General features: G+C 37.2%; 1 protein-coding gene across 3 annotated transcripts in view; it reads left to right on the top strand.

The window, feature by feature from the left end:
• Nucleotides 1-25,167, top strand: part of SPATA17 (spermatogenesis associated 17) — a 108,489-nt gene that overhangs the window by 67,681 nt on the left and 15,641 nt on the right. For all 3 annotated transcript variants that reach the window (XM_070734403.1, XM_070734404.1, XM_070734405.1), the window contains 2 exons: nucleotides 7,322-7,470; nucleotides 23,604-23,736. In XM_070734403.1, coding sequence (XP_070590504.1) covers nucleotides 7,322-7,470; nucleotides 23,604-23,736 — 282 coding nt within the window. The remainder of the gene's footprint in view (nucleotides 1-7,321; nucleotides 7,471-23,603; nucleotides 23,737-25,167) is intronic.

The raw sequence follows: 25,167 nt of genomic DNA, 5'->3' as shown, positions 1-25,167 counted from the left end.
TTTCGAGTTACGAACCGGCGTTCGGGAGGCTGCTGGGAAGCCCCCCGGCTGTTTTAAAAGGTGACAGCCGGGCTGGGGGACTTCCCAGCAGCCTCCCGAACCCCGAACCCGGAAGTTCGGCAAAGGTTTGGGGTTCGGGAGGCTGCTGAGAAGCTCCCCAGCCCGGCTGTCACCTTTTCAAACAGCCGGGCGGCTTCCCAGCAGCCTGGGAAGGCCGGCGGTCTCCATTGCGGAGCCCAGCCATGTGGGCTCCGTTCCCCCTCTTACCAGCCCAGCAGGCAGCCGCCGCAGAGCCCTGCCATGTGGGCTCTGCCCCTTTCCTCACTGGCCCGACCAGCTGGCCGACGGTCTCTGTTGCGGAGCCCAGCCCTGTGAGCTCCGCTCTCCTCCCCGCCGGGTCTCTGTTGCGGAGCCCAGCCACGTGGGCTTAACCCCACCCCTCTGTCCCACCCATCGCCCGTATCTAGAAGCTGCCACCCAAGCGCTCTTGCCCGGCGGGAGGCGAAGCATTGGGGTGGGGGGCTGTCAGGACACCCCCCCCACCCCAGCACTTTGCATCCTGCCGGCTAAGAGCAATCGGGCAGCAGCTTCTGCCGGACACGGGCAATGAGCGGGACAGAGAAGCGGGAAGAATCAGGAGGTTCCTTTGGCGGCTGGAGGCTGCCTGGCACCCGCTGCAGCCAAAACAACAAAGCCAGGCAGCCCCCAGCTGCCAAAGGAGCCTCCTGATTCTCCCCGCTTCTATGTCCCGCCCATTGCCTGTGTCCGGCAGAAGCTGCCTCCCATGCCGATGTTCCCCGCCACGCCCGGCTCGGCTTCCCTGGCTGCTTGGCTGGGAGCTGGATGCTGGTGGTAGCGGAGGAAGGCGAATGCAGCTTGGAAGCTGGGAGGGGGGCAGAATATGGGAGGAGAGAGGCAGCCTCCATGCTTTTCTTTCGACGGAGCGAGAAGCAGAGGAGGAGCTGGATGCTGGTGGTGGCGGAGGAAGGCGAATGCGGCTTGGAGGCTGGGAGGGGGGCGGAACGTCTTTGGCCACTTAGCTCCTCCGCCGAAAGAAAAGCATGGAGGCTGCCTCTCTCCTCCCATATTCCGCCCCCCCTCCCAGCTTCCAAGCCGCATTCGCCTTCCTCCGCCACCACCAGCATCCAGCTCCTCCTCTGCTTCTCGCTCCGCCGAAAGAAAAGCATGGAGGCTGCCTCTCTCCTCCCATATTCCGCCCCCCTCCCAGCTTCCAAGCCGCATTCGCCTTCCTCCGCCACCACCAGCATCCAGCTCCTCCTCTGCTTCTCGCTCCGCCGAAAGAAAAGCATGGAGGCTGCCTCTCTCCTCCCATATTCCGCCCCCCTCCCAGCTTCCAAGCCGCCGCCTGGCTGTCATTTTGTAGAGAAGCGAGAAGCGGAGGAAGAGCTGGATGCTGGTGGTGGCAGAGGAAGGCGAATGCGGCTTGGAGGGGGGCGGAATACGGGAGGAGAGAGACAGCCTCCACGCTTTCCTTTTGGAGGAAGAGCTAAGTGGCCAGAGAAAGGGATCAATGTAAAAGCGCCGCTGGGCTGGGAACGTCTTTGGCCAATTAGCCAAAGAAAGAAAAGCGTGGACGCTGCCTCCCTCCTTCTCCCGTATTCCGTCCCCTTCCTAGCCTCCAGGCCGCCGCCAGGCTGTCATTTTGTAGAGAAGGGAGAAGCGGAGAAAGAGCTGGATGCTGGTGGTGGCGGAGGAAGGCGAATGCGGCCCGGAGCCTCCCGAACCCCGAACTTTTGCTGAACTTCCGGGTTCGGGAGGCTGCTGGAAAGCCCCCCTGCCCGGCTGTCACCTTTTAAAACAGCCCCCGGGCTGTTTTAAAAGGTGACAGCCGGGCGGCAGTGGTTTTTCGCGTGTTTTTTTTTTTGTTGTTGCACGGATTAATTGACTTTACATTGTTTCCTATGGGAAACAATGTTTCATCTTACGAACCTTTCGTGTTACGAACCTCCCCCTGGAACCAATTAGGTTCGTATCTTGAGGTTCCACTGTACTTTGAAATTATGTACCCATTTTTGTTATTAATGCATGTGGTTTTGATACACTAATTTTCACATCCATACTGAATCATACACTCTATCAGACATTTGCTGCAAATCAGTTTGATTCGCAGCTCTCAATATGGTATCCACTATGTAGAAAGCATATCCCCAATAGAGAAATCTCTATCATCATCACTAGATATCTTTATAGAATAGAATAGAATAGAATAGAATAGAATAGAATAGAATTTTATTGGCCAAGTGTGATTGGACACACAAGGAATTTGTCTTGGTGCATATGCTCTCAGCGTACATAAAATAAAATATACATTTGTCAAGAATCATGTAGTACGACACTTAATGATTGTCATGACAACAATTCCTTCAACATTAAACAGTAAAGGAGAAAAGGCATATTCCTGTCTTTGTGTTCTGAATGTTGAACCATATACTTCTTCCCTTCACTGCACTTCCAAAACATTATTCATTGTTATCTCCTATATTCATTCACTGAATTATTCTCTATTTCACTGAGTTAGTCAAGGCCACAAAAGTGGCATTATGAATTCCAATATTTGCCAAATCTGATTTTTAATATAGATGGGGTTCAGAGAAAAATCAGAACCATAGGGTAGCAAAGTTAATGACCTCAACAACATTCACTGAAAACAATTGTAGGAAATGTTTTTCTCCTTTGCTCTCTAGCCATGGAGTCTGAGATAATGGTCTCAGATTCAGCTCTTGGCATTTTCAGTTAAAAAGATACAAGGGAGAAACTAGTAACAAATTTATACTTCAACATTTGGAGGGCCAGTATCAGAATATTCCAACTGGAATGGATAATGGAGTCTACGGAGAGAGGCGGAATACAAATCCAATTAATAATAATAATAATAATAATAATAATAATAATAATAATAATAATAATAATAATAATAACCCAGTGATTCAACTCCATGGATTATAGTTTCAGCATTGGGAAATTCAGGATTAAGCCAGGTCCCCTTTTCAGTGTGCCATTGCTAATGTTAAACAAGCAACATGTTCATAATTGTCAACTGAAAGTTATGAGTAATATGAAGGTCAACAGGCAAGTATCAAAATGGCTTAGTGAATATTCCTTACAGGAATATTTGTCAGATGCTTGTTATAAATATATGTAATTTCAGGATTTTTTTCATTCATGTCTCTATTATGTTATTTGTCTTAAAATGTGTAGGCGTTATCCATGCAGCTTTAATATTACTGTATGGATTCTGAATTGCCACTCCGTTCCATAACAACTTTGCTTCTATGCTGAATTGTACTATTTATTCTGAAATGTCACAAAAGGAGAATTGGATAGGTTTTGAACTGCAAAAACAAAACAAAAATCCTTTTTGTGATATGTTTCTCATTTTGTATTCTATACAGTACAGTCAAATAAAGTCCCATTTTACTGATTGATTTGAGATCCAAATTTTCCAAACAATTTTAATAAATGTGCATTATTTCATATCACTAACTGAACTGTCCATCTCCCTCCCATCTTTTAAGTTTCTTTTGCAATCATTTAAAAGGTTTGAAGGGGTCCCATTGTGAACCTAGAAATAAACTAATTGGAGGTGCAGGAGAAATCTTGCACAATATACATTTATCTACCGTAGATATTGACATTGTCAATGGAATCTTAATGCTGTTTGTGCCTTTAAAAAGTAAAGTTTCAGTAAAATTCCATTAACAACTTTCAAATATAGCAATTCTCTTGTCCAGCTGTGAAAAGTACTAGATGATACTTATTTGCCATTTGTGTTATTTATGGTCCATGACTTTTATGGTAACTGGTTCCTATTATTGGTTTCTATTAATGTAAAACATAAGTGAACATAAATGAGGCGTGAATCATTTCTTTTTATTAGCCCTGCAGTCTTCACTCAGTTCTTGCAGTAACTCCAGCTGTGACTTGTTAGTGATAACCTATTTAAAGAGATCCTTCAGAAGAAGAGGCATGATTAGGATTTTGCCTTCACTTCCTTTGGAAGGAGGGGAATTTGCTTCCTTACTTCACAAGTAGAACAACAGTGGTAAAAAAGGAAAGAGGCTGTAATTAGTGGCTCAGCAAAGTCACAGCTGACTGTAAATGGTATCAAGTTATAGTGCTAATGATAGTTTTGGTGAATTTATACTCACAATTACCTAAAGGCAAGAGGTGATGCAAGGAATTTTTACATTGTCTTTTTACATAGAACTGCAATATAGGGGTTAGTTCATAAGCCATTCCTGTGTTCAAATATGCCCACACCATTGATAACTACAAACCAAAGAACTAATCATTTGTTGTTGTTTTTAGTTGCGAAGTCGTGTCCGACCCATTGCGACCCCATTGCAACATTCCTCCATACCTTCCTGTCCTTTTCCATCCCCCGGGGTCCATTTAAGCTCATGCTGATTTATTTCAGTGACTCCAGCCAGTCACCTCATTCTCTGTCATCTATTTCTTTTGCCCTCAACCGTTTCCAGCATTAGGCTCTTCTCCAGTGAGTCCCTCCTTCTCATTAGCTGTCCAAAGTATTTGAATTTCATCTTTAGGATCTGGCCTTCTAAAGAGCCGTCAGAGTTGATCTCCTCTAGGACTGACCGGTTTGATCGCCTTGCAGTCCCAGGGATTCTCGGGAGTCTTCTCCAGCATTATAGTTCAAAGACCTCAATTCTTAGGTGCTCAGCCTTTCTTCTGGTCCAAATTTCAGAGCCCTACATTGCAACTGGGGAAACTATAGCTTGACTATACATACTTTAATTGACAGAGTGATGTGTGTGCTTTTTAGTATGCTGTGTAGTTTTGCTATAACTTACCTCCCCAAGAGCAAGTCTTTTAATTTCTTGGCTGTAGCCCCCATTTGCGGTAATCTTGACGCCCAAGAGAATAAAATATGTCATTACCTCCATTTTTTACCCATTGTCACTACCTCAATTTCTTCCCCATCCATTTGCCAGAAATTGAGAGGTCTGGATGCCATGATCTTAGTTTTCTTAATGTTGAGTTTCAAGCCAAGATTTGCATTCTCCTCCTTCACGCACACCAAATTCTCCTCCTTTACGCATATCAAGTTCCTCTTCACTTTCTGCTATTTGAGTGGTATCATCTGCATATCTGAGGTTGTGGATATTTCTCCTGGCAATCTTAATTCCAGTTTGTGATTCATCTAGCCCCACTTTTCTCATGATGTGCTCTGCATATAAAGCATCTAAAGACTCTGCATATAAGTTAAATAGCTGAATGCAATTATAGTATGCATACACATGGAACTTTGTCTATATAGTGTTGTGGTTAGCTCTGGCCCAGCTCCTGCCCCAAGGAATGTGGAGTTGGAGGTGGGGAGACATCCACATGCCGCAGGCCTGTTTTGCTCCCAGTAGAATCTGCCGACGAAGTCTCCTCTGACCAAGGAAGCGTGAGTGACAGGGAAGAGGGGAATTTGGCAGACAGCCCAGGAGGAGATCAGTCATCTGTATCATCCCTGAATTCTGAACAAGAATTAATGACACATCCATGCATGCGTAGAGTGATGCATAGGAGACAACAACTGAAGGATTATTACAAGAGAAAATGAGGCCACCTGTGGTTGGGTGGTGCTGCTATAATTAGTACTACAGATAAATGTGCAGCCTGGTGTTTTAGCCTCATGGCAGTTTATCTGATTTATTGTTTCGTCAAGATTGTGGTTTTTGCTGTTCAGGATTGTGTGTGTGGACTCTCTGGACTTTAGTATTGGACTCAATTTCCCAGTTATCGGGTGAGCAATTGGACTGCATTTAACCTGTACGTGCCAGAAAATCCCTTTGACGTTTAAAAAGGGAGTTGTTTCTGTTTTTCTGTTTATAAAAACTATTGGGTTTTCCTTTTATCGTGTGATGTGTGTCTTCCTGGACTAATTACCCTGTAATTACGGACGTTTGAGACATGCTGGCAGAACATATAGTATATAAAAAAGATGTGCTAGAGAGCTGTTTTCTGTGCCATGGGTTGTTTTTTCAAGTAGAAAAACAATTGTTTATGCATGTTTACCCATAAATTTTATGGCATAGATGCAGTTTTTCCACTCCGTTTGGACTTTCTGAGAATGAAGTCTTATATAAAAGACATGTTGCTTATTAAAATATAAAAACACCTAAAATGACTCAATGCACAGATCATTTCTTATTTGTATTAAATGTTAAATGCAGCTTTTATCAAAAGGTTTATTTAACCATCCTATTTTGAAGCTATTGAAAAAGTGTCAGCTTTATAATATTTGTTAAATGTAGTAAATTTTTACCATGGTTAAAATAATAGAAATTGTAATGCATAATTTTTAAAAATTCTCAGAATTGTTAATTTTTAAACATTAAAAAATCAGTTCAAACAAAACATTTTTACATACCCTATAGGAGTGCTTTTGATTTAGAAAAGGTTTGTTTTCTTTAAGTGCAGAAAGCAAGAATTCATCTTTAAGTTTAAAAAATCCTCTAAGCTATTCTGAGTAGATATCTATAGAATTATGCTATAGTTTGCAATTTATGTGAACTGGTCATACAAAGAATTACAAACAGTTGAAGCACATCTATTAAACAAATAATTCCCTCAATACTGTCAAACTTTTTACTAAGTCTACACTTCTATTTCTACTAGTTTTTTCTCATCATTCTCACCATTTCCTCCCACTTAGGACTTTATGACCGTAACTTGTTGCTTGTATCCTAAGATTTTTATTAATATCGATTGTTTCTTCATTGCTTATTTGACCCCTATGACAATCATTAAGGGTTGTACCTCATGATTCTTGACCAATCTGTATTTTATTTTATGTACACCGAGAGCATATGCACCAAGACAAATTCCTTGTGTGTCCAATCACACTTGGCCAATAAAGAATTCTATCTATCTATCTATCTATCTATCTATCTATCTATCTATCTATCTATCTATCTATCTCCATTTCCTCTAGTAGTTAAAAACATATCTATATATTATTTGCATCTGAAATAAAAACTAACTAATCACATTTAAGTTTCAAACTGCAAACAATCATTGTTTTTTATTTTAAGAGAATATCATGATTTTCTTTTTAGAAATTATCATCATCTAAAGGTTAATCTTGGTGGTCTTAATAATATTTGTTAAATGTAGTAAACATTTACCATGGTTAAAATAATAATTAAAAATTCTCAGAATTTTTCTTTGGAGATGTTGGATGAACATTTCTATCAAGATATTAATTTGCAAACATTATTTCTTCTCTGTATACAATCTAAGCTATTCCAAAATAAAAGAAGGCAAAAATAATATTTCACTTGAATCTCAGGGACCCTTCCGCGATACTGTTGACGTAGTGCAGCAACGGTACAAACCCTTGGAACCATCTGTGCGGGTGGTAGCCTCAAGTATTTCACTTCAACTTGCCCAAGAAAAACAAAAGCAAGAAGAATGGAGAAACCGTATACAGGATGAAACGTATGTGACTTATCTTTTCTGTTTTATTTAATATACTGGTGCTTTAAGCTGGTTCAGTTTATTCGGAATGAGTGGAGGCAAAATCTGCTTGGCTTTTCTAAAGAGATTGATTCATTGGTTGGATTATTATTCTGAAGTAATCTCATGCATGTGACCCAACAGGCTTCAGATACCTCACAATATAAATAGATGAAATGGCTTAGAAAATTCTGATTATGTGTATAAATTAAAAAATACCAAGTAGTTGCTTCAGTTGACAAATTCTTTTACAGCAGTAGGCATGGTCAAATAAATTAAATATTCCTGTAAAATTACTCTGTCAACAACTCCATCAAAGCTGCAATGTTTACCAGCTTTCCAACCCATAACCTCAGTCAGTTTGTATATTCATTTGTGTTGTAAGATGCATACACATTAATAGGTGATATTTAAGAAAGTGTTGGTTGATCAGGATTGGAAATTAAGCAATTATTCATTAAAACTAAGCTAAGTTTCTTAATATTGATGTTGTTAGATGTTCATATAAATCCAGTAAATAAATAATACATCTAAGCCTGTTTGTAACTTTAAAATCCCATTTATCTTCTACATGGACCCAATCATTATGTGCTGTAAACTGCTAACTCTATTGTTCAGATAGAAACACCTCCTTCTGTTTCAATATTTCATGCTACCAGATCTCATTTTAACATCCAGAATATCTTAGATTATTAAGTGAATTTTATCATAGACGTACTGTATAATGGACATTTCAAAATAACATGTTCAGGCTTCCGGTTTGGTGGAGATCGCGGCGGGACGTGTCTGGCAGGGCTCTGCCAGGCGAATCCGTTCTACCCCCTCCGAAGGTCGCACTTGCGATCGGATCGGGCCCGGATGGCCCGATCCATGAACAGGGGGCTCTCCTCTGCCCGAGGACCCATCGCCAGGACTCCGGAGGCAGCGGTTCGCCCCGCAGCTTCGGAGACGGGAGAACCGCTCCTCCTCGACTAGGAGGACCGGCCAGCGCTTTCTCCCCTCACTCAGCGGGAAGAACAGAAGCAAAGAAGCGAAAGTATAAATATCTACATCTACATCGAAAAAGAATATAGCAGAGAAAGGACCTAAGGTAAAAATCTCCATTGTGTTTCGTGTTTAAAGCCAGAAGATCGTAAAAGTTCCAAGTAAAAGTTTTTTTTCTCTAGGGCGAAAGTGAAAGTTTTTTCTTGTTTAAACCCATCCGCAAATAACAGCCGGATCTAATTCTTTTTTTCACTTTTACTTTTCCATCTTGAACCTGAATTTTGGAACCTATAAAATAATTTTCTGACTTTATGCTTTAACAAAATAGTTTAAATTTGACATGACTATCTAGAAAATTTTTACTGCTAAAGGAAATTCCTAGGGATGACCAGAATTTGTTGCTGATAGATTTTTAAAATCATAATGTTCTGGACTTAATTTCTGAAGCGGAGGAATACAGTCTTGCTGCCTTTTTTTTTTTCTTCTTCTGCTGCTCCTTTTTACAATATGAAATAACTTAATAACTATGAACTAAATGGAATCTAGAAGAGATTGAAATCACTTTTTTTTTGGATTACTTATTGTTGGATTAACCTATTTGGAATACTTGCTGAGCCCTTTGGATTATTTGCTGACACCTTTTGGATTATCTGCTGAGAACTCTTTGGTTTAACATCTGCCTGTTGCACCGAAATAAACTTGACTCCATCTTGGGATCTGTTTCTTTGTTCTTTGTTCCTGTCTTGAACTTGGAAAATAAACTGACTTCATTTTGAATACAAGCAAGCTTTGGATTTGTTTTACTCTTTGAATTTTGAATTGACATCAAATATAACTTTATCCTTTGAGATTTGGATTTTCATTCTTACTTCCTAGCAAAACTACAGGATTTATAAGAAGAACTTAAGTATACAATACTGTTATTGTGTCTTTGAATAATCATCTGTTATTTTTTCCCCTGATTTCTCTTTGACTTTCTTCTCTATTTTTGGATATTTTTATTACTAGAAGAAGCTTGGTTTGAACTATATGCATTGTTAAAAAACCTTGGGTTCCTGCTCTATTCTAAATAGCTGAATTAAAATACTACCCCCCTTCCTTCTCTTTTTGAACAACTCTTTTTACTTCATTTTTTTCCCTTCCCTTTTTTCTTCCCTCCTCCTAAAGTTTCCTTTCCAATTCCTTTTCTTTTGTTTTTTATATATAGTTGATATTCCTTCCCTTCTTTTTACTTTTTGTCTTCTTTTTACTTGAAAAGGCACTTGTTCTTCTGTTCTGTGGCATTAAATAATAATATTTTTTTTCCTTCTCTTTTTTCTCCTTTCCTTTCTTGAATTCTGTTACTAATTGAATTGTTATTGAATTGGTATAGTCATATTATAAGGGAAACAAAATATATTGAACAGATTTGGAATTTATAGTAATTTCTTTTCCTTTTCACTACACATAAAATTGAAACTAACCTTAAAATTTGAAATAGTGGATTCTAATTTGATAATGTCCCACACCTCAACCCTTGTTAAAACAACAAAAAAACAAACTACACCAACTACTCTATCTCCACAAGTCTCACCGCACTCCTCTCCTTCGCATCAAGTGTTAACTATGTCCACCAAAGACAAAGACAAAGACAAAACAATGCAGTCCAATCTTGCAACTATACATGAGACTTTGAATACTTTGAAGGACTTCATGGTCAAATCACAAGAAGACGCTACTCAACAAAGAGAGGCCATAAAGGAGGAGGCAACACAACAAAGAGAAGCCATAAAGGAGGAGGCAACACAACAAAGAGAAGCTATAAAAGCTGACTTGGCAGAATTTAAAGTGGAGATGGCCCAAATGAAAGCTGATATGGGTGAGATGAAAGACCAGATAAAGCAGATCCAACAAACACTTCAAGAAAGTGACGACCGTGTTAAAAAAGTTGAAGAACAATCTGATAAAAATGAGAAAAGAATGGAATATCTTGAAGGGAGAGCCGATGAGAGATACAGAAGATATGATGAATCTATTATCCAACTGGAGATGCAACGAGCTTCGTACGGACTTCGATTTCAGAATATAAAAGAGGAAAAAGATGAAGACTTAAAAGTGACTATGGCGGAAATTATTGGAGGCATACTTCAAGAGGACCCCATAGCTTTACAGAGAGAAATCGATGAAGTTTACAGAATCTCGAATAGCTATATCCGTCGGCACAACCTTCCAAGAGAGATACATATTAAATTTACAAGAAAGGCGTTGCGAGATCAGATACTTCACTATTCAAGAAACTCCCCGCCCCAACGCCACGGAGTAGAAATAAAGATACTAAAGCAAGTTCCAAGAAGTGTCAGAGAAAACAGAAGAGATTATCACTTTCTAACAAAAATTTTGATCAAAGAAAACATTACTTACCGTTGGCTTATTCCACAAGGACTTTCTCTGACATGGCGGTCTACAAGGTACAAACTGGAAAATGTAGAACAAGCCATGTACTTTCTTGAACAGAGTGGTCTGGGCCACTCCGACTACGCAAGTAAGCAACAAGTGGTCCAACTACAACTAGTTCAACAGCAACCAGGGGAAAAATTACCAACTCAGCAAGAAGAAAACTTGGGGGCAACCGCTCAAGTAATAGAGCAGGACCAAGGTGCTAGAAGAGTTCAACCTCAGCGAGAAACCAAAAAACCTATTAAATGACAATGAATAAAGACTTAAAAATCTTTTCTGTAAATGTTAATGGACTTAATGAACCAAGAAAAAGGAAGCAATTTTTTTCTAAAATTAGAAACCAAAATGCCCAGATTGCAATACTACAAGAAGTTCATATTAAAAAAGATAACCAAAAATTACTGTTGAATCCCAAAATTGGAAAAATGTATGCTGCATTAGCAGATCAAAAAAAAAGAGGTGTAGTGATGTATGTCAAGAATTCTATAAATTCCAAACAAATATATAAGGATAAAGAGGGTAGGATATTGATTGTACAAGTAGATATTGAACCTAGACCTCTAGTGGTTGTTTCTATTTATGCTCCCAATGAAGACCAAATGACATTTTATAAAAATTTACACCAAACAATAATAGATTTAGCTATTGATAATTTATTGATAATAGGTGATTTCAATGCTATCGCGAATAGACAATTAGACCACTCAGGAGGGGGAGGTAATAAAAAAAGGGGAAAAGGTAAAAAAACAAGAAGAAATTTGTTACCTAGTACTTTTCAAAAATTGAAAGCGGAATTATTACTAAGCGACATTTGGAGGGAAAGACACCCTCACAAAAGGCAATTTACCTTTTATTCCAATCCTCATAAAATTTGGACGAGAATTGACATGTTATGGGCACCAAAAACGGTGGCAGAACAAATAAGAGAGGTCGAGATAGACGTTAATATATGGGCTGATCATAACCCAATAGTGGTCTATATGACGATGAACAACAAACAGAACAACTGGCGGATGAATAGGTATATATTAAATGATAAGAAATATAAGGATTGGATTGAAAAGGAATTAAAAATATTTTTTGAAATTAATAAAACATCAGACACTACTCCACAGAACTTATGGGATACAGTTAAAGCTTATATAAGAGGTTTAACAATATCCTATACAGCAAAACACAATAAGGAAAAGAAATTAGAGTACTTACAATTAACAAATGAACTAAAACAATTAGAATCCTTATCGCAGCAACATATTAAGAACAGAGATCTAAAGACAGAAATAAATGTAATTAAACATAAAATCAGAGTTATAGAACAAAACCAACTAACTGAAAAGATCAAAAGAGCAAAGCAACATTATTTTGAACATGCAAATAAACCTGGCAGATGGCTAGCGTATAAACTTAGAAAACAGAGTCAATCAAAATTAATCCAAAAATTAGAAGATAAAGATGGTAAAATAAAATATGACACAGAAGGTAAGGCAGACATTGTGTATAATTTTTATAAAGAATTATATGCTAAAGATCATGTTATCGAAGATGAAGTTTTTAATTATTTAGAGGCTTCAAATTTACCACAAATAACAGAAGATCAACAGGCCACTATGGATGGACCAATAACAATGGAGGAACTCTTAATAACAATTAAAAAACAGAAAAGCAACAAGGCTACAGGCCCAGATGCCATACCTGCAGAATGGTACAAGATAGACAACGAAACAATAAGAAACCATATGTTAGAAACTTTTAATTTATGTAGACTTGAGGGGAAAATTCCCAAATCTTGGTCAGAATCACTGACAACCTTAATACATAAACAGGGTACAGAACCAGAAAAGATTAAAAACTATAGGCCTATATCACTATTAAATGTAGATTATAAGATCTTTATTGCCATTTATGCAGAGAGACTCAAAAGAGTTATAAATGGAATAATACACCAAGACCAAAATGGGTTTCTTCCAGGGAGACAAATTAAAAACAATATTAGAACTGTAATAAATATACTAGAGTACTATGAACAACACCCAGACAAGACGGCATCTTTGATGTTCTTGGATGCTCAAAAAGCCTTCGACAACGTTAATTGGATATTTATAAAAATGCAATTAAATAAAATGAGATTTGGCCCAAAATTTGTTAATCTAATAGATACCATATATTCAAAACAAACAACGAATATAATATTGAATAACAGTCAATTACCAATACTTGACATAAATAAGGGAGTTCGCCAAGGATGTCCTATATCACCATTGCTATTTATTATGACCCTTGAAACCTTACTAATTAAAATAAGAGCGGACCCCAAAATAAAAGGTTTAACTGTAGGAGATGAAACCTACAAACTCCAGGCCTTTGCAGATGATCTAATGTTTATAATTGAAGAGCCGATTACAACAGTTCCTACCTTACTACAAACCATTGAACAATATGGAAACGTAGCAGGTTTAAAGATAAACAAAAGCAAAACACATTACTTGACCAAAAATATGAATTAAACACTTGAAACGAAATTAGAAAGTATTTCTGGAATAAAGATTGTAAAAAAGGTAAAATATTTAGGAATAAATTTAACAGCGAAAACAATAACATTAAAAAATGATAATTATATGAAATTACTAGCAGAAATTAAAAACGACTTAGTAATATGGAATAATTTGAAAATATCTTTCTTAGGAAGAATTGCAACAATCAAGATGAACATTTTACCCAAGGTCTTATTTCTTTTTCAGACAATACCAATAAACCCAGGGGGTATCTTTTTAAAAACTTTAACAAACTTAGTTAAAAAATTTATATGGCAAGGTAAAAAAGCAAGGATAAAAATGAATTGTTTAGAAGATATTAAAGAAAGAGGCGGATTTGGCCTTCCAAATTGGAAACTATATTATCAGGCCGCTGCATTAACATGGCTTAGAGATTGGATAATTTTAGATAACAAAAGAATACTTGACCTAGAAGGACATGATTTAATGCTTGGATGGCACGCATTTTTATGGTATGATAAGGACAAAAACCATTCATATTTCAAAAGGCATACGTTGAGGAAATACTTATTAGAAGCATGGAAAGACATAAAGAAAAATCATTTTTTAAGTATTCCAGACTGGCTAGCTCCTTTAGAAGCAATAATACATCCAAAGTCTATAAAGGATAAGAAAATAACTTATAGATATAAAGAACTATTAAATGATCAGATGAAGCTTAAATCTAGAATTGAATTACAAGAAGAAGGGATAATAATAGATTGGTGGCACTATGCCCAGATCCGATCTAGATATCAGAAGGATAAAACTCTTTACATTTTTAATAAAAGTAAGAATCCTTTAACTACTTTAATTACCACTAATTCAACAAAAATGATAGGGAAAATATATAAACTACTTATCGCTCATAAAAATATAGAGTTGACTTTAAAAGATACTATGATAAGATGGTGTAGAAATATTGGCAAGGAAATAGATATAGACACATGGGAGAAAGTATGGATTAACAATTGGAAAATGACTAAATCAGTTTCTCTAAAAGAAAATCAAATTAAAATGTTTTATAGATGGCATCTCCCACCAAATAGGATAGCAAAAATGTTTCCTAAAACATCCCCAATATGCTGGAAATGTAAGAAGGATATAGGAACCTACTATCATCAATGGTGGACATGTGGTAAAGCAAAAATATATTGGAAAATGATTGAAAAAATACTAAAAGAAATAATAAAGCAAGATATAGATAATACCCCGGAATTTTACTTACTAGGTGTTACAAACCAGACCTATAAGAAAGAAATCTTTTATTTAATTATACACATATTAACTGCGGCTAGAATAATATATGCGCAAAACTGGAAAGGGGAGGAAATCCCCAAGGAAGAAGAGGTCATAGCTAAAATATTAGATTGCGCTGAAATGGATATGATGACAAGAAGATTAAACGATCAAGAGGATACTAAATTTTATGAAACATGGAACAATGTTTATAAATGGATAGATAAGACAAAATAAGATATATCTTTAGTTGTTTATCTTTGTATTAGTTTTTACCTAGGTGATAATAATATTAATATTAGTTTAAAAGGACTTTTTGATGATTATGATATAGTAGTGTATGTATGTATAAGTATAAGCAATATACCAAGATGTATAATAGTTGAATTTAGCTTTATTGTTTGAATTGAAGGTTTGATACTATTTTACTATAGTAATTAAGATTATATTAAAGGCATTTTTTTGGTAATTATGTTATACTAACCCTACTTAACACTCACATCGAGATCTGTAAAACTTCAACTCAAATTTATTAACTTTTTTTTTTACTATAATAGTTAACATATATTTAATTATGTATTCTTTTTCTATATTTGAATGTATACTTTCTTAAGAAGCGGGGGAAATATACCCCCATTTTATGTTTATTGTTTGTATGTATTTGTCTGTTTTTATGAAAAAAATAATAAAAAAAAAATTGAAAAAAAAAAAAAAAATAACATGTTCAAAAATATATTATTAACCCTTAAATATGAAAAATTCATTTCTACCTCCAAATAAATTATATAATTTTAACTGAAACTGTGCCTCATTCTTCCTTTAGGGCTGCATCTGAAGGATTAGTTTTTAGTTACCATAAGTTTTTGCAGTAGCAAACATTTCAAAGATAGCTATGTACAGTATGTGCAACCAAATTTCATTTTCATTTCATTTTATTGGATTTGTATGCCGCCCCTCTCCGTAGACTCGGGCGGCTAACAACAGTGGTAAAAACAACATGCGACAATCCAATACTAAAGTAGCTAAAAACCTTTGTTTTAAAACCAATCATACATACAAACGAACCATACATAAATTGTAGAAGCCTAGGGGGAAAGAATATCTTAATTCCCCCATGCCTGACGACAAAGGTGGGTTTTAAGAAGCTTACGAAAGCCAAGAAGGGTGGGGGCTATTCTGATCTCTGGGGGGAGTTGGTTCCAGAGGGTCGGGGCTGCCACAGAGAAGGCTCTTCCCCTGGGTCCCGCCAAACGGCATTGTTTAGTTGACGGGACCCGGAGAAGGCCCACTCTGTGGGACCTAATTGGTCGCTGGGATTCGTGCGGCAGAAGGCGGTCCCGGAGATAACCTGGCCCGGAGCCATGAAGAGCTTTATAGGTCATAACCAAATTTCCTACCCATGTGGGAATGCAGCATAACAGCTTCAAGATATTTAGTAGTCTCGGGTAGAAGAACAAATAATACTTCCCTCATTATAATATTTAGTGCCCAAGGAAATCCATACTATTTCTGAACTTAAGATGTAATACTAAACAACTTAATTTTTCAACCCAAATAATAATAACCTGAACAATAACTTTATTCATTTTCAAGGCATGATGAGTTACATGACACATCTGCCTTTTTAGTCATGGTAGGTTTGGCCTGTTTTGATAGTACTAATTACCACTTCCAGTTGATTGGAGAACAGATCTATCACTGGACTTACTTAGGAGAAGGTAAGGGATGTGAAATACAATAACCTGGATTTGATCCATCAATCTTCCAAAATAGATCATGTCAAAATACTGTGTAAGTATTTTACCTATATCAGTTTCTGAGAACCATTTATCTAGAAATTCTTTGTTTTTATGTAATATGAAATACTTCCAGGTATGTACTGTCCTCACTTGGGCAAATTATTTGAGATTTTAGCTTTGTGTTTACAAATCTGAAGAGCAAAGGGAAGATGGGGGAAAAACACTGAATTTTGCAAATGATGTCTTGTTTTTCAGATGCTTTCTAACTTTAGCAATTTGAATATTTTCTGGACTGCTACTATACTCTGATAAATAGGGATTATCATATATTTCAGATAATGCTTTAACCATTCAACATTCTGTTTGTAACTCTTCCATTTACTTTAATTACTAGCACAGTGTGTGACATTTATTAATCAGCAGAGCCTTTTTAAGTTACAATACTAAATCAGCTAACCCCATTAACACAGAATACCCCATACAAGCAGTAATAGGAATGGTAGTTACTGAGCAAATCGTATTATAAATGCTGGTGCTCTAGGGCACAGTTAAGCATGATTACCCTCTTTTGATCCAGTATTCCTCTGCCTCTTCTAGCTAATTTCCACTGGAAATTTACAAAGTAGTGCCTTCATTTTTCCACCTTAATTTTTCTAATGAAGTTCTGGTACTTTATAACACTGGGGATGCAGATAATAAGCCTCTCTATAATTAAGGAGCTCTAGAATTGTCTGCAATTAAGAGGTCTCTGTTATTTTTGATTATATAGAACTAAGCTGCATTTTATCTGAAACTTTTGCTTCTCCTGTAAACTGGCATTACAATCAAACAGATTCACAGTTTTTAGTTAAATATCAGAAAATGAGAAGTGTGCAATGTTAAAAACTGATTACTGGGCAATAATATAAATGTTATATAACCAAAATTTTCTGTTATTTTTTGACTTGTTTTTAATCTTTGGCAGAAAGTTTCTGTTATAATGTAATCTCATTGGTTTGAATGCTCTGAATTAAATTTTCTTCTTCATATATATGAAAATCCTCCAAATACAGTATTTGATAAAGACTGTCTTATCAATACTTAATCTTTCTTAACTTCAATAAAAATATAAATATATTCAACTCTAATAAGACATCTTCACTCATCCTTATAGCCACATCTATGTATGTTAATAGCCTTAAACAGCAATGATAGGGTAGTATACCTTTAAATAACAGTATCAGAATAGCAAATAAGACCTGCTAGAAACATAACATAAAAGTATAGATATGGATCTAAATGCTAATCCTCTGTTATTCTAATCTAGAATCATTAGTTGTTTACATACTGTATTGCAAAGCTGACTCCTATTTACATCACAAGTGTCATTAAGTGAGCTCTACAACAGGGCTGTCAAACTTGCATCCCCATAGGCCAGATGTGTCACATGCTGGCCACGCCCACTGTTCTACTGGGCTCTCTAATAGGAGCCTCCCGAAAATTCAAGAGTACAAATTTCAGACACACACACGTTTGAAAATTCAAAACAATGTTCTTTATCACAAAAGTCAAAATAAACTAAGCACTCTTTTTGTATTGCAAAGAGCACTCTTCCCAAAACAACCGGGTAGGCTGTACAATTTCCCTTAAGCAGTCATTAAGTACTTAGCCAGCAGCTGTGGAGAAACTTCACACCCCTTCTTCTTCCAACGAAGGGAGACACACACACGTTGCTCTGCTTTGGTTTCAAAGGCGTGAAAAAGCAACAAAGTCCAGCACACAAGATTCCTGACGAAACTGCAACAGATATTCCTCCACAATGGCCAAACCCACATGCTGCTATTTATAACAGAAGCCCTAATCACTGGAGCCCCACCCAAACACAGGTGGCCTCCCCTATCTCCTGTAATATGTTCTTACTTGGTCTCTTCTACGCATAACCCTGCGCTTGCGTGGGTCCAAAATGTCATCATCTGAAGCAATAGAAGATAAGGAAGATTGACTGCCTTGGATGTGTGCCAAGCCCTCCTCTGCCGAGTCACTCCCACCTTCTTCTTCATCCCAGGAAACTAAACTCTGACCTGATTATGTCGGTAATAGCACAGGCCTGTGACATCTTGAAGTTTCCCCTGCATCCACCTCCCCATTCCCTGGGGCAGGAGCTGGGCCAGAGCTAACCACAACAGCCCACACCCAGTTTAGCAAAGGGGAAAAGTTGTGATATATTATGTGACACCACTATGACAATGTGAGTTTGACACCCCTGCTCTATTTGGTAGTCCAGGCCAGGAAACTGGCTCCTCTGGAATATTAGAATCATACTTTATTGACATCAGCTGCAATAGAAGTATGCTTGAAAGTAATATGGTTGTGGTGTTTTTCTTACCTAAAGTTTGATTTTTGGTTTTCATCAGATGTATGCAACCTTTTACACAAAATATTGTTTTTCTCTCTTACAATTTGATATTAAGTACTTTATACATTATTTCAGAAAATCTGCACACTTTACAATGTAGTGCACGTGGCACGCTCAGCAGCTATTATAGCATTGCACTATCCTTTACCTGAATAAAGGTGAAGTTTGGTTTTACCAGACACAAATTCACATCCTGTAAGAATCAAATTCGCATCCAGGACCATTAAGTAAAACACATTGACTTTTTACACTTATACGAGGAACAACTTTCTAGAAGCATAAAATCTTCCATTTATTCAGATTAACTTTATGTTGAAGTATGTAGATCTCTGATTCAAAATCTAAACAGGGAAATCTGGTCATATATGACTATTCAAAATGATTTAAATTCAGTGTTGCTCCCCATTGTTTGGCAATTTCATGTTCAAACTTTAGTGAAAACCATTTTGTTCTATGTTTTAATATGTTTATCATACATTTGGATAATTCTTTCATTTTCCAAAAATATCTTCTGTGTCTCTTTCTGACCTTGGCTATTCTCCATGTTTATTTTATTATAAAATGCTTCCTGGTAATATAAATTTAAGTTTAATTTCTAATAGCAGTGTCAGTAGTCCTAAAAATAATGGGAGTTTTTATCATAAAGTACATATTTCTACAGTAACTTAGTAACATTGCATTGACGGTTTGCAACAATGTGCACCCTATCACAAAAAGCACAACTTCTTCTGAATATTTAGACTACCTAGATTCCATGCTTCCATAGGCAAATTCCTAAGTACTAGCCTTGTCATTTCAGTCATCATCCAATCCCAAGAGAGAGCCAATTTTCTTTAATGTCTGAACCGAAGAAAAATGTACTATTAAAATGCAATTCAGAAGTGATAAAAACTCTAAGTGGAGCAGCCGGCTTTCTGTACCTCCTATGTATACTCAGGGACATTGGGGCCACATTAATTTTTTGTGTGTGTGATGTCCATCCCAAGTGCAAATTAGCCCTGGAAGTGCTATAATCTGTCTTATATGAGAGCCACCTGTCCCATGAGTATATACATGCTTCTGTAGCTTTGTATAATTTAAAGCTCTGCTTCTTCTGTGCTATTGTTTTGTTAATTTTCAAAGAGCCCTTGGTTTAGAAGGCTTTATGGGCAATTTGACTGGCCAGATGCTAATAAAGACCAATTTGTTTCTCCACAAGGAAGGTTTATTGACGTAATTTACAGCTGATAAAATATTAATTTCTTTCAACAGAGAATTTTTACATAAAGTTCAGTAAGTTTATTAAAATAAGAGGCTATTTTAAAATAAGCAGGCTTTTTAATTGACGTTACAAAAGTAATACACAGCAAATATATTGTAATATTGTTAGTGGTTCAGAAAATATAACTGTTCTCAATTTCCACACTTCTACATAACCTCTCAGAAAATAACATTTTAAATTTCTACATAGAAAGACTTTTACCAACTCACTTTAGCTATTCCAATTCAGCGAAATTTAGAGATGCAATTTGGGAGATGCACTTCATATGGCATAGCCTTTGAGCCAAAGATGAAGAGTTATAACAACTCATAGTATATAATGTAGGAGTTAGATTTGTTTAGAAATGGTATATAAAACAATTGTACTGAAACAGTTGCACTAAAGGACAATGGCTTCTGCTCTGCTTTAAGTGTTGAGTAAAAAATAAATAAAAATCCAGTCATTTACATTTCAGAAATTCTTTTTGTTTTATACAAAAAGGTATGAAGTGCTGCTGAAAGGTCTCGTTGCATTATATTATCATGGGGAGATGGAACATAGGACCTTCTCTGCTTTGGCAGCCTAATTTTCAGATATTCTTCCTTCAGGGGTTCAAGATTCGTCTCATTCACTCCTGCTTGAGCGAGGATTGGACTAGATGACCTACAAGGTCCCTTCCAACTCTAATAATAAATCTAAATCCATTTAAACATTTAGTTAATAATAATAATGATGATGATAATAATAATTTATTACACTTGTATGCCGCCTCTCTCCGAAAACTCAGAGCGGCTCACAACAAAATACAAAGCACAAATGTCTAATATTAAAAACAATTATAAAAACCCATTATAAAAACAGTCATACCATCCAATTAAACCATACATAAAATGAAACAACTAAGGGTCAATCATGTCCCCCAAGCCTGGCGGCATAGGTGGGTTAAGATGTGTACACTAGCCTTATTGTGTTTTATTTGTTCATTGTGCTCCATCATAAATCAATGAGGTGAAGCAGGTGAAAAATATTTAAATAAACATCAGAGGTTATAGCTTAGCTGTTCTGCAGTAATTTATGTGTTAAATAGCTGATTATGATATCCTTACCTAGAACACTTTTCCAAAATTCTTCTCTACTGATTCTACTGCTTATAAAAGTTGCTTACTGAGACCTCTGTCAAAGTAGAGTTAGACAACAGCAGCCCCCCCCCCCCCCAAAAAAGCAACTTATGACCATTTTGTAACACTTACAGCCATTGCAGCATCCCTGTGATCAAAATTCAGACGTGATCAAAATTCGGACACTTGGCAACTGACTCGTATTTACGACAGTTGTACTGTCCCGGCATCATGTAACCCACCTTTTGCAACCTTCTGACAAGCATAGTCAATGGGAAATCCAGATTCATTTAACATCTGTGTTACTAAAGCAATAATTGTAGTGATTCACCTATCAACTGTGGCAAGAAAGGTTGTAAACTGGGGCAAAATTCACTTAGCAAATATTTCAGATAACAACAGAAATTTTGGGCTCAACTGTGGTTGTACAGATTGTGAGGCAGGGGTGGGCAGCAGGCCGGAGAGGGTGGAACGCAGTTCCACTTGTGGAAATGGCGATGTGTGCACAGCTCCAGCTGATCGGCGGCTGTCACTTCATGGATGACTGATCTCGGCTTGGCTCTCCTTTTTTTCCCTGCTGCTGAATCTGGGCTCCTTGCTTTTTTCCTCTTTCCTCCTTCCTGGCCTCAGACAAGCTTCCCTCTCTCGTGCCCGGCTCCCTTCCAGCCTCATGCGGCCACCTCCCGCTTTGGGTGCAAGCAGAAGGCGTGGGTGGAAGTGGCGCTGGCAGCATTTATGCTTCTGGCAGCACCTGTTCGCCTAGCTACCCAGCCTGAGATGGGGGGGTGACCCAGGAAGCGCGGGAAACACGAAGTAAATTGTCACCCCAGTGAGTGACACTTACAACTGACAAGGTTGTAAATCGAGAACTTAACTGTTCACTTGAATGATGACGACCGTTCAAGCCACTTCCACCTATCACATGGCCGGCAAGCCACTCCTACCCAATCACATGACCATTAAGCCATACCCAGTGTGGCAGTAAAAATTTTGGCTGCCCGTTACTGTTGTGAGGACTACATATAATGTGATTCAATTGCCCTTGCTTTGTGCTGCCCAGACTTGGGGATAGCTACCTTCTCCTTTATTCCATTTCCATCATTATCTCATGCTCCCATTATTTTCTGTTTGCTTTCCCTTTGTTTCTGCTTCAAATCTCTACCTACCCCCATTCAAATCTTTGTATCTGCTTAGGACAACTTTTCACTTTTATGCCCCCTCCTTTCTCTGTATTTTTCTTTTCCCCCCCTCCTGGCTGCTATTTCTCTCAATCCTAATCTCTGGTATTTATTTTATGTTATTTTATTTTATTGCTTGCTTGCTTTTATTCTTCCATTCTCCTTTCACTCATCCTCTGAGTAAATATAGAATCTTCTTTTTCATTTTCAGTACTGTTAATAGAAACGCATACAAATACCTACCCAGCTAACTAATTAAAAGTAGAGAAAATTCTAGATTAATCTCTGAGGGAAAGAAGTTCCATGACCTGGATGAAATCATAACCTCTTAAAGTGCGGGTGCACTTGTACAGATGGAGGCAATCCTTTAGGCATCTTGATCCCAAACTGTTTAGAGCTTTAAAAGTAATTATTTATTGGAGCAATAAAGGAGTCATATAGTGAGCACTTTGGCAGCAATATATTGAAACAGCTGTAGTTTCTGAACATTTTGAAGGGCATTTCCATTCAAACATGCTTCAAAAGTCCAAGCAGGAAGTAATGAAACTATGTGTCAGTATAGGAAAGAGTCAAAAACATTAGAAAACAAAATGAGATTAAATGAATGAAGGAATGACATAGTTCTTTCAGCACTTCCAAGAAGGTTCCATATCCATTTGCACTATTCAAGTGATCCTGAAGGCACAGAGCCAGATGATTGCAAAGAATATAAATTTAAAATCTGCCTCTCCCTTTTAGAAATTTGCCTACTTGCAGCTTGTTTAAGTTTAAGTTTAGCACGTGGTCAGCCTGTCTGCAACCTCAAATCAGCTGAGGGTCAGGAAGCTTGACTTAATAGGTTCTGTTCTGTTTGCTGCAAGGAAGTAAATTGCCAGGAGGCAAAGGCCAAAGGGTGGGGGTGGCTGGGAGGGCTACATATGGTATATAAGACCCACCCAAGTTTTCACCCTATTTTGGGGAGTAAAAAAGTGCATCTTATACTCTGAAAAATATGGTAATTTAATTCTTAATTTATTTGTATTGTGTGCTCTGTGATGAATGTTTAGACTATTATACTACAGTACAGTATAGTCGTACTATTATATTATTGTTTGCAAATGTACTACTACAACTGTTGGCTATTTTACCAGAGCACTATAAAGCAACATTGATAATTAAGGCAGAAAAATATTATATTTTTCTTATTGTTAATGTATGCTTTCTAATGAGTAAGGTAAGGTGAAAATAATTATATATATCATGTTTTACTTTTCAGGTTTATGCCATTTGCATATAATGTGCCAGATGTATATATTCCATCCATTCAGAGAGCAAGCAGATATGGTCAGTCAGATTATGGACTCAAGTATTTCCGGGAAGAACACCCAGAGAAGTGGATATCAAAGAAGGTGAGCTGTATTGGATAATCAAGGGTAAAGTACAACTTCTGAAGGTTAGCCAAAGCAATTAGATATAATCCATTGAAACTATTTCTACTAAAATTACATAATAGCTCATTTGGAAAACTAAAGAACATTTTTAGTAAACATTCCATGTGAGAATAAAATATGACCTCAAATTCTTCTTTTCTATATGTCACTAAATAACAGAGACAAAAACACCCCTTACAAAATAGTACAGACTTTAAAAAAATAATGACTTTATTTTCTCAAGTAGCCTGCATGTCATCCTTTGTTTAAAATTTCTTGCAGTGTCCTGGTGCAGGTGACCTGTAATGTCTTTCTTGAGATTTTACTAATAATGGAAAATCATTATGACAGGGAGGGCAGGGAGCAGTTGAATGTGGAACTAATCTTTCCTTCTGTTCTGTAATGGTTATATATGTATGTATTCAACAGATTTTAAAAATAGATTTCAGAGTAGAACTCTTTGATTCTTATCTCAGAGGTAGCAGAAGATTTCCCCAGATTTATGGTCCTGGGGACTTCCATCTGCATTCTCTTGTGCATGATTCTTCTAGATTCGAGAAGTTCTACTCATACCCCAGTCAATTCCCAGATGGATAACTATAATGCAGACTCAACTTGAGGGGGGAAAATTACTGTTTACTGAGCAATGTTTGCCATTGGACCAAAACAAGCAATGGCTTTCGGTTCAATGGATTGTTTTTCACAAAAATACAACAGAAGATGTCAAATGATGGCTCTCTTCTTTAGTAAACAAATAGTATATTTGTTTTCAGATAGAATTTTAATACACTACAAAGTATAAAGATAGCTAGTACTTCAAACAATTAATTTAGAGAACCTAAGCATATTGCACAGAACATAAAGTTGACCTTTACCGTCTACAGCTTTTGAAATGAAGTGGGATGTGGAAGACATCATAGGCTTAATGTGGCACATCGCTGTCTGCAGAAACTTGGGTGGGACTGTGCCTGCCCGCCCATTGCACCCGATGATTGAATCTGCTGTCACCAGCATCCAGATAATAATGAACATTGAGTTTAACGACCGTTATTATGATTATCATAATTGATGTGCGAGTGTAATATGTGGGGAACATTACAGCTAAACTGTATGATACGTATGATAGAGGAACATGGTGTGATTATGGATAATTTTATTTTTACACACTGATTGGGATAAAATTTGTTTTCAAAAGCCCATCTTATAATAATCATAGAAAAAAGTATGTGCGTGTACATGTGATCCAGATTTGCTGCAAAATAGCAATTAAAAAAATAACATTACTAATATTGGTAATTAATTAGATAATGACAAAAGCAATTCCTCTTCAGAATGCAGGTTATATAAATCGTCTACAAAGTTAAAAATGTAACAATAATGTTTAATTTAATCAAGTTTCATCTGTGATAT

Source organism: Erythrolamprus reginae, chromosome 1 (genome assembly GCF_031021105.1).
Source record: "Erythrolamprus reginae isolate rEryReg1 chromosome 1, rEryReg1.hap1, whole genome shotgun sequence".
In the NCBI taxonomy this organism is placed as follows: domain Eukaryota; kingdom Metazoa; phylum Chordata; class Lepidosauria; order Squamata; family Dipsadidae; genus Erythrolamprus; species Erythrolamprus reginae.
Note: the sequence above shows the minus strand (reverse complement) of the source record. Positions and strands in the feature narration are given on the sequence as shown.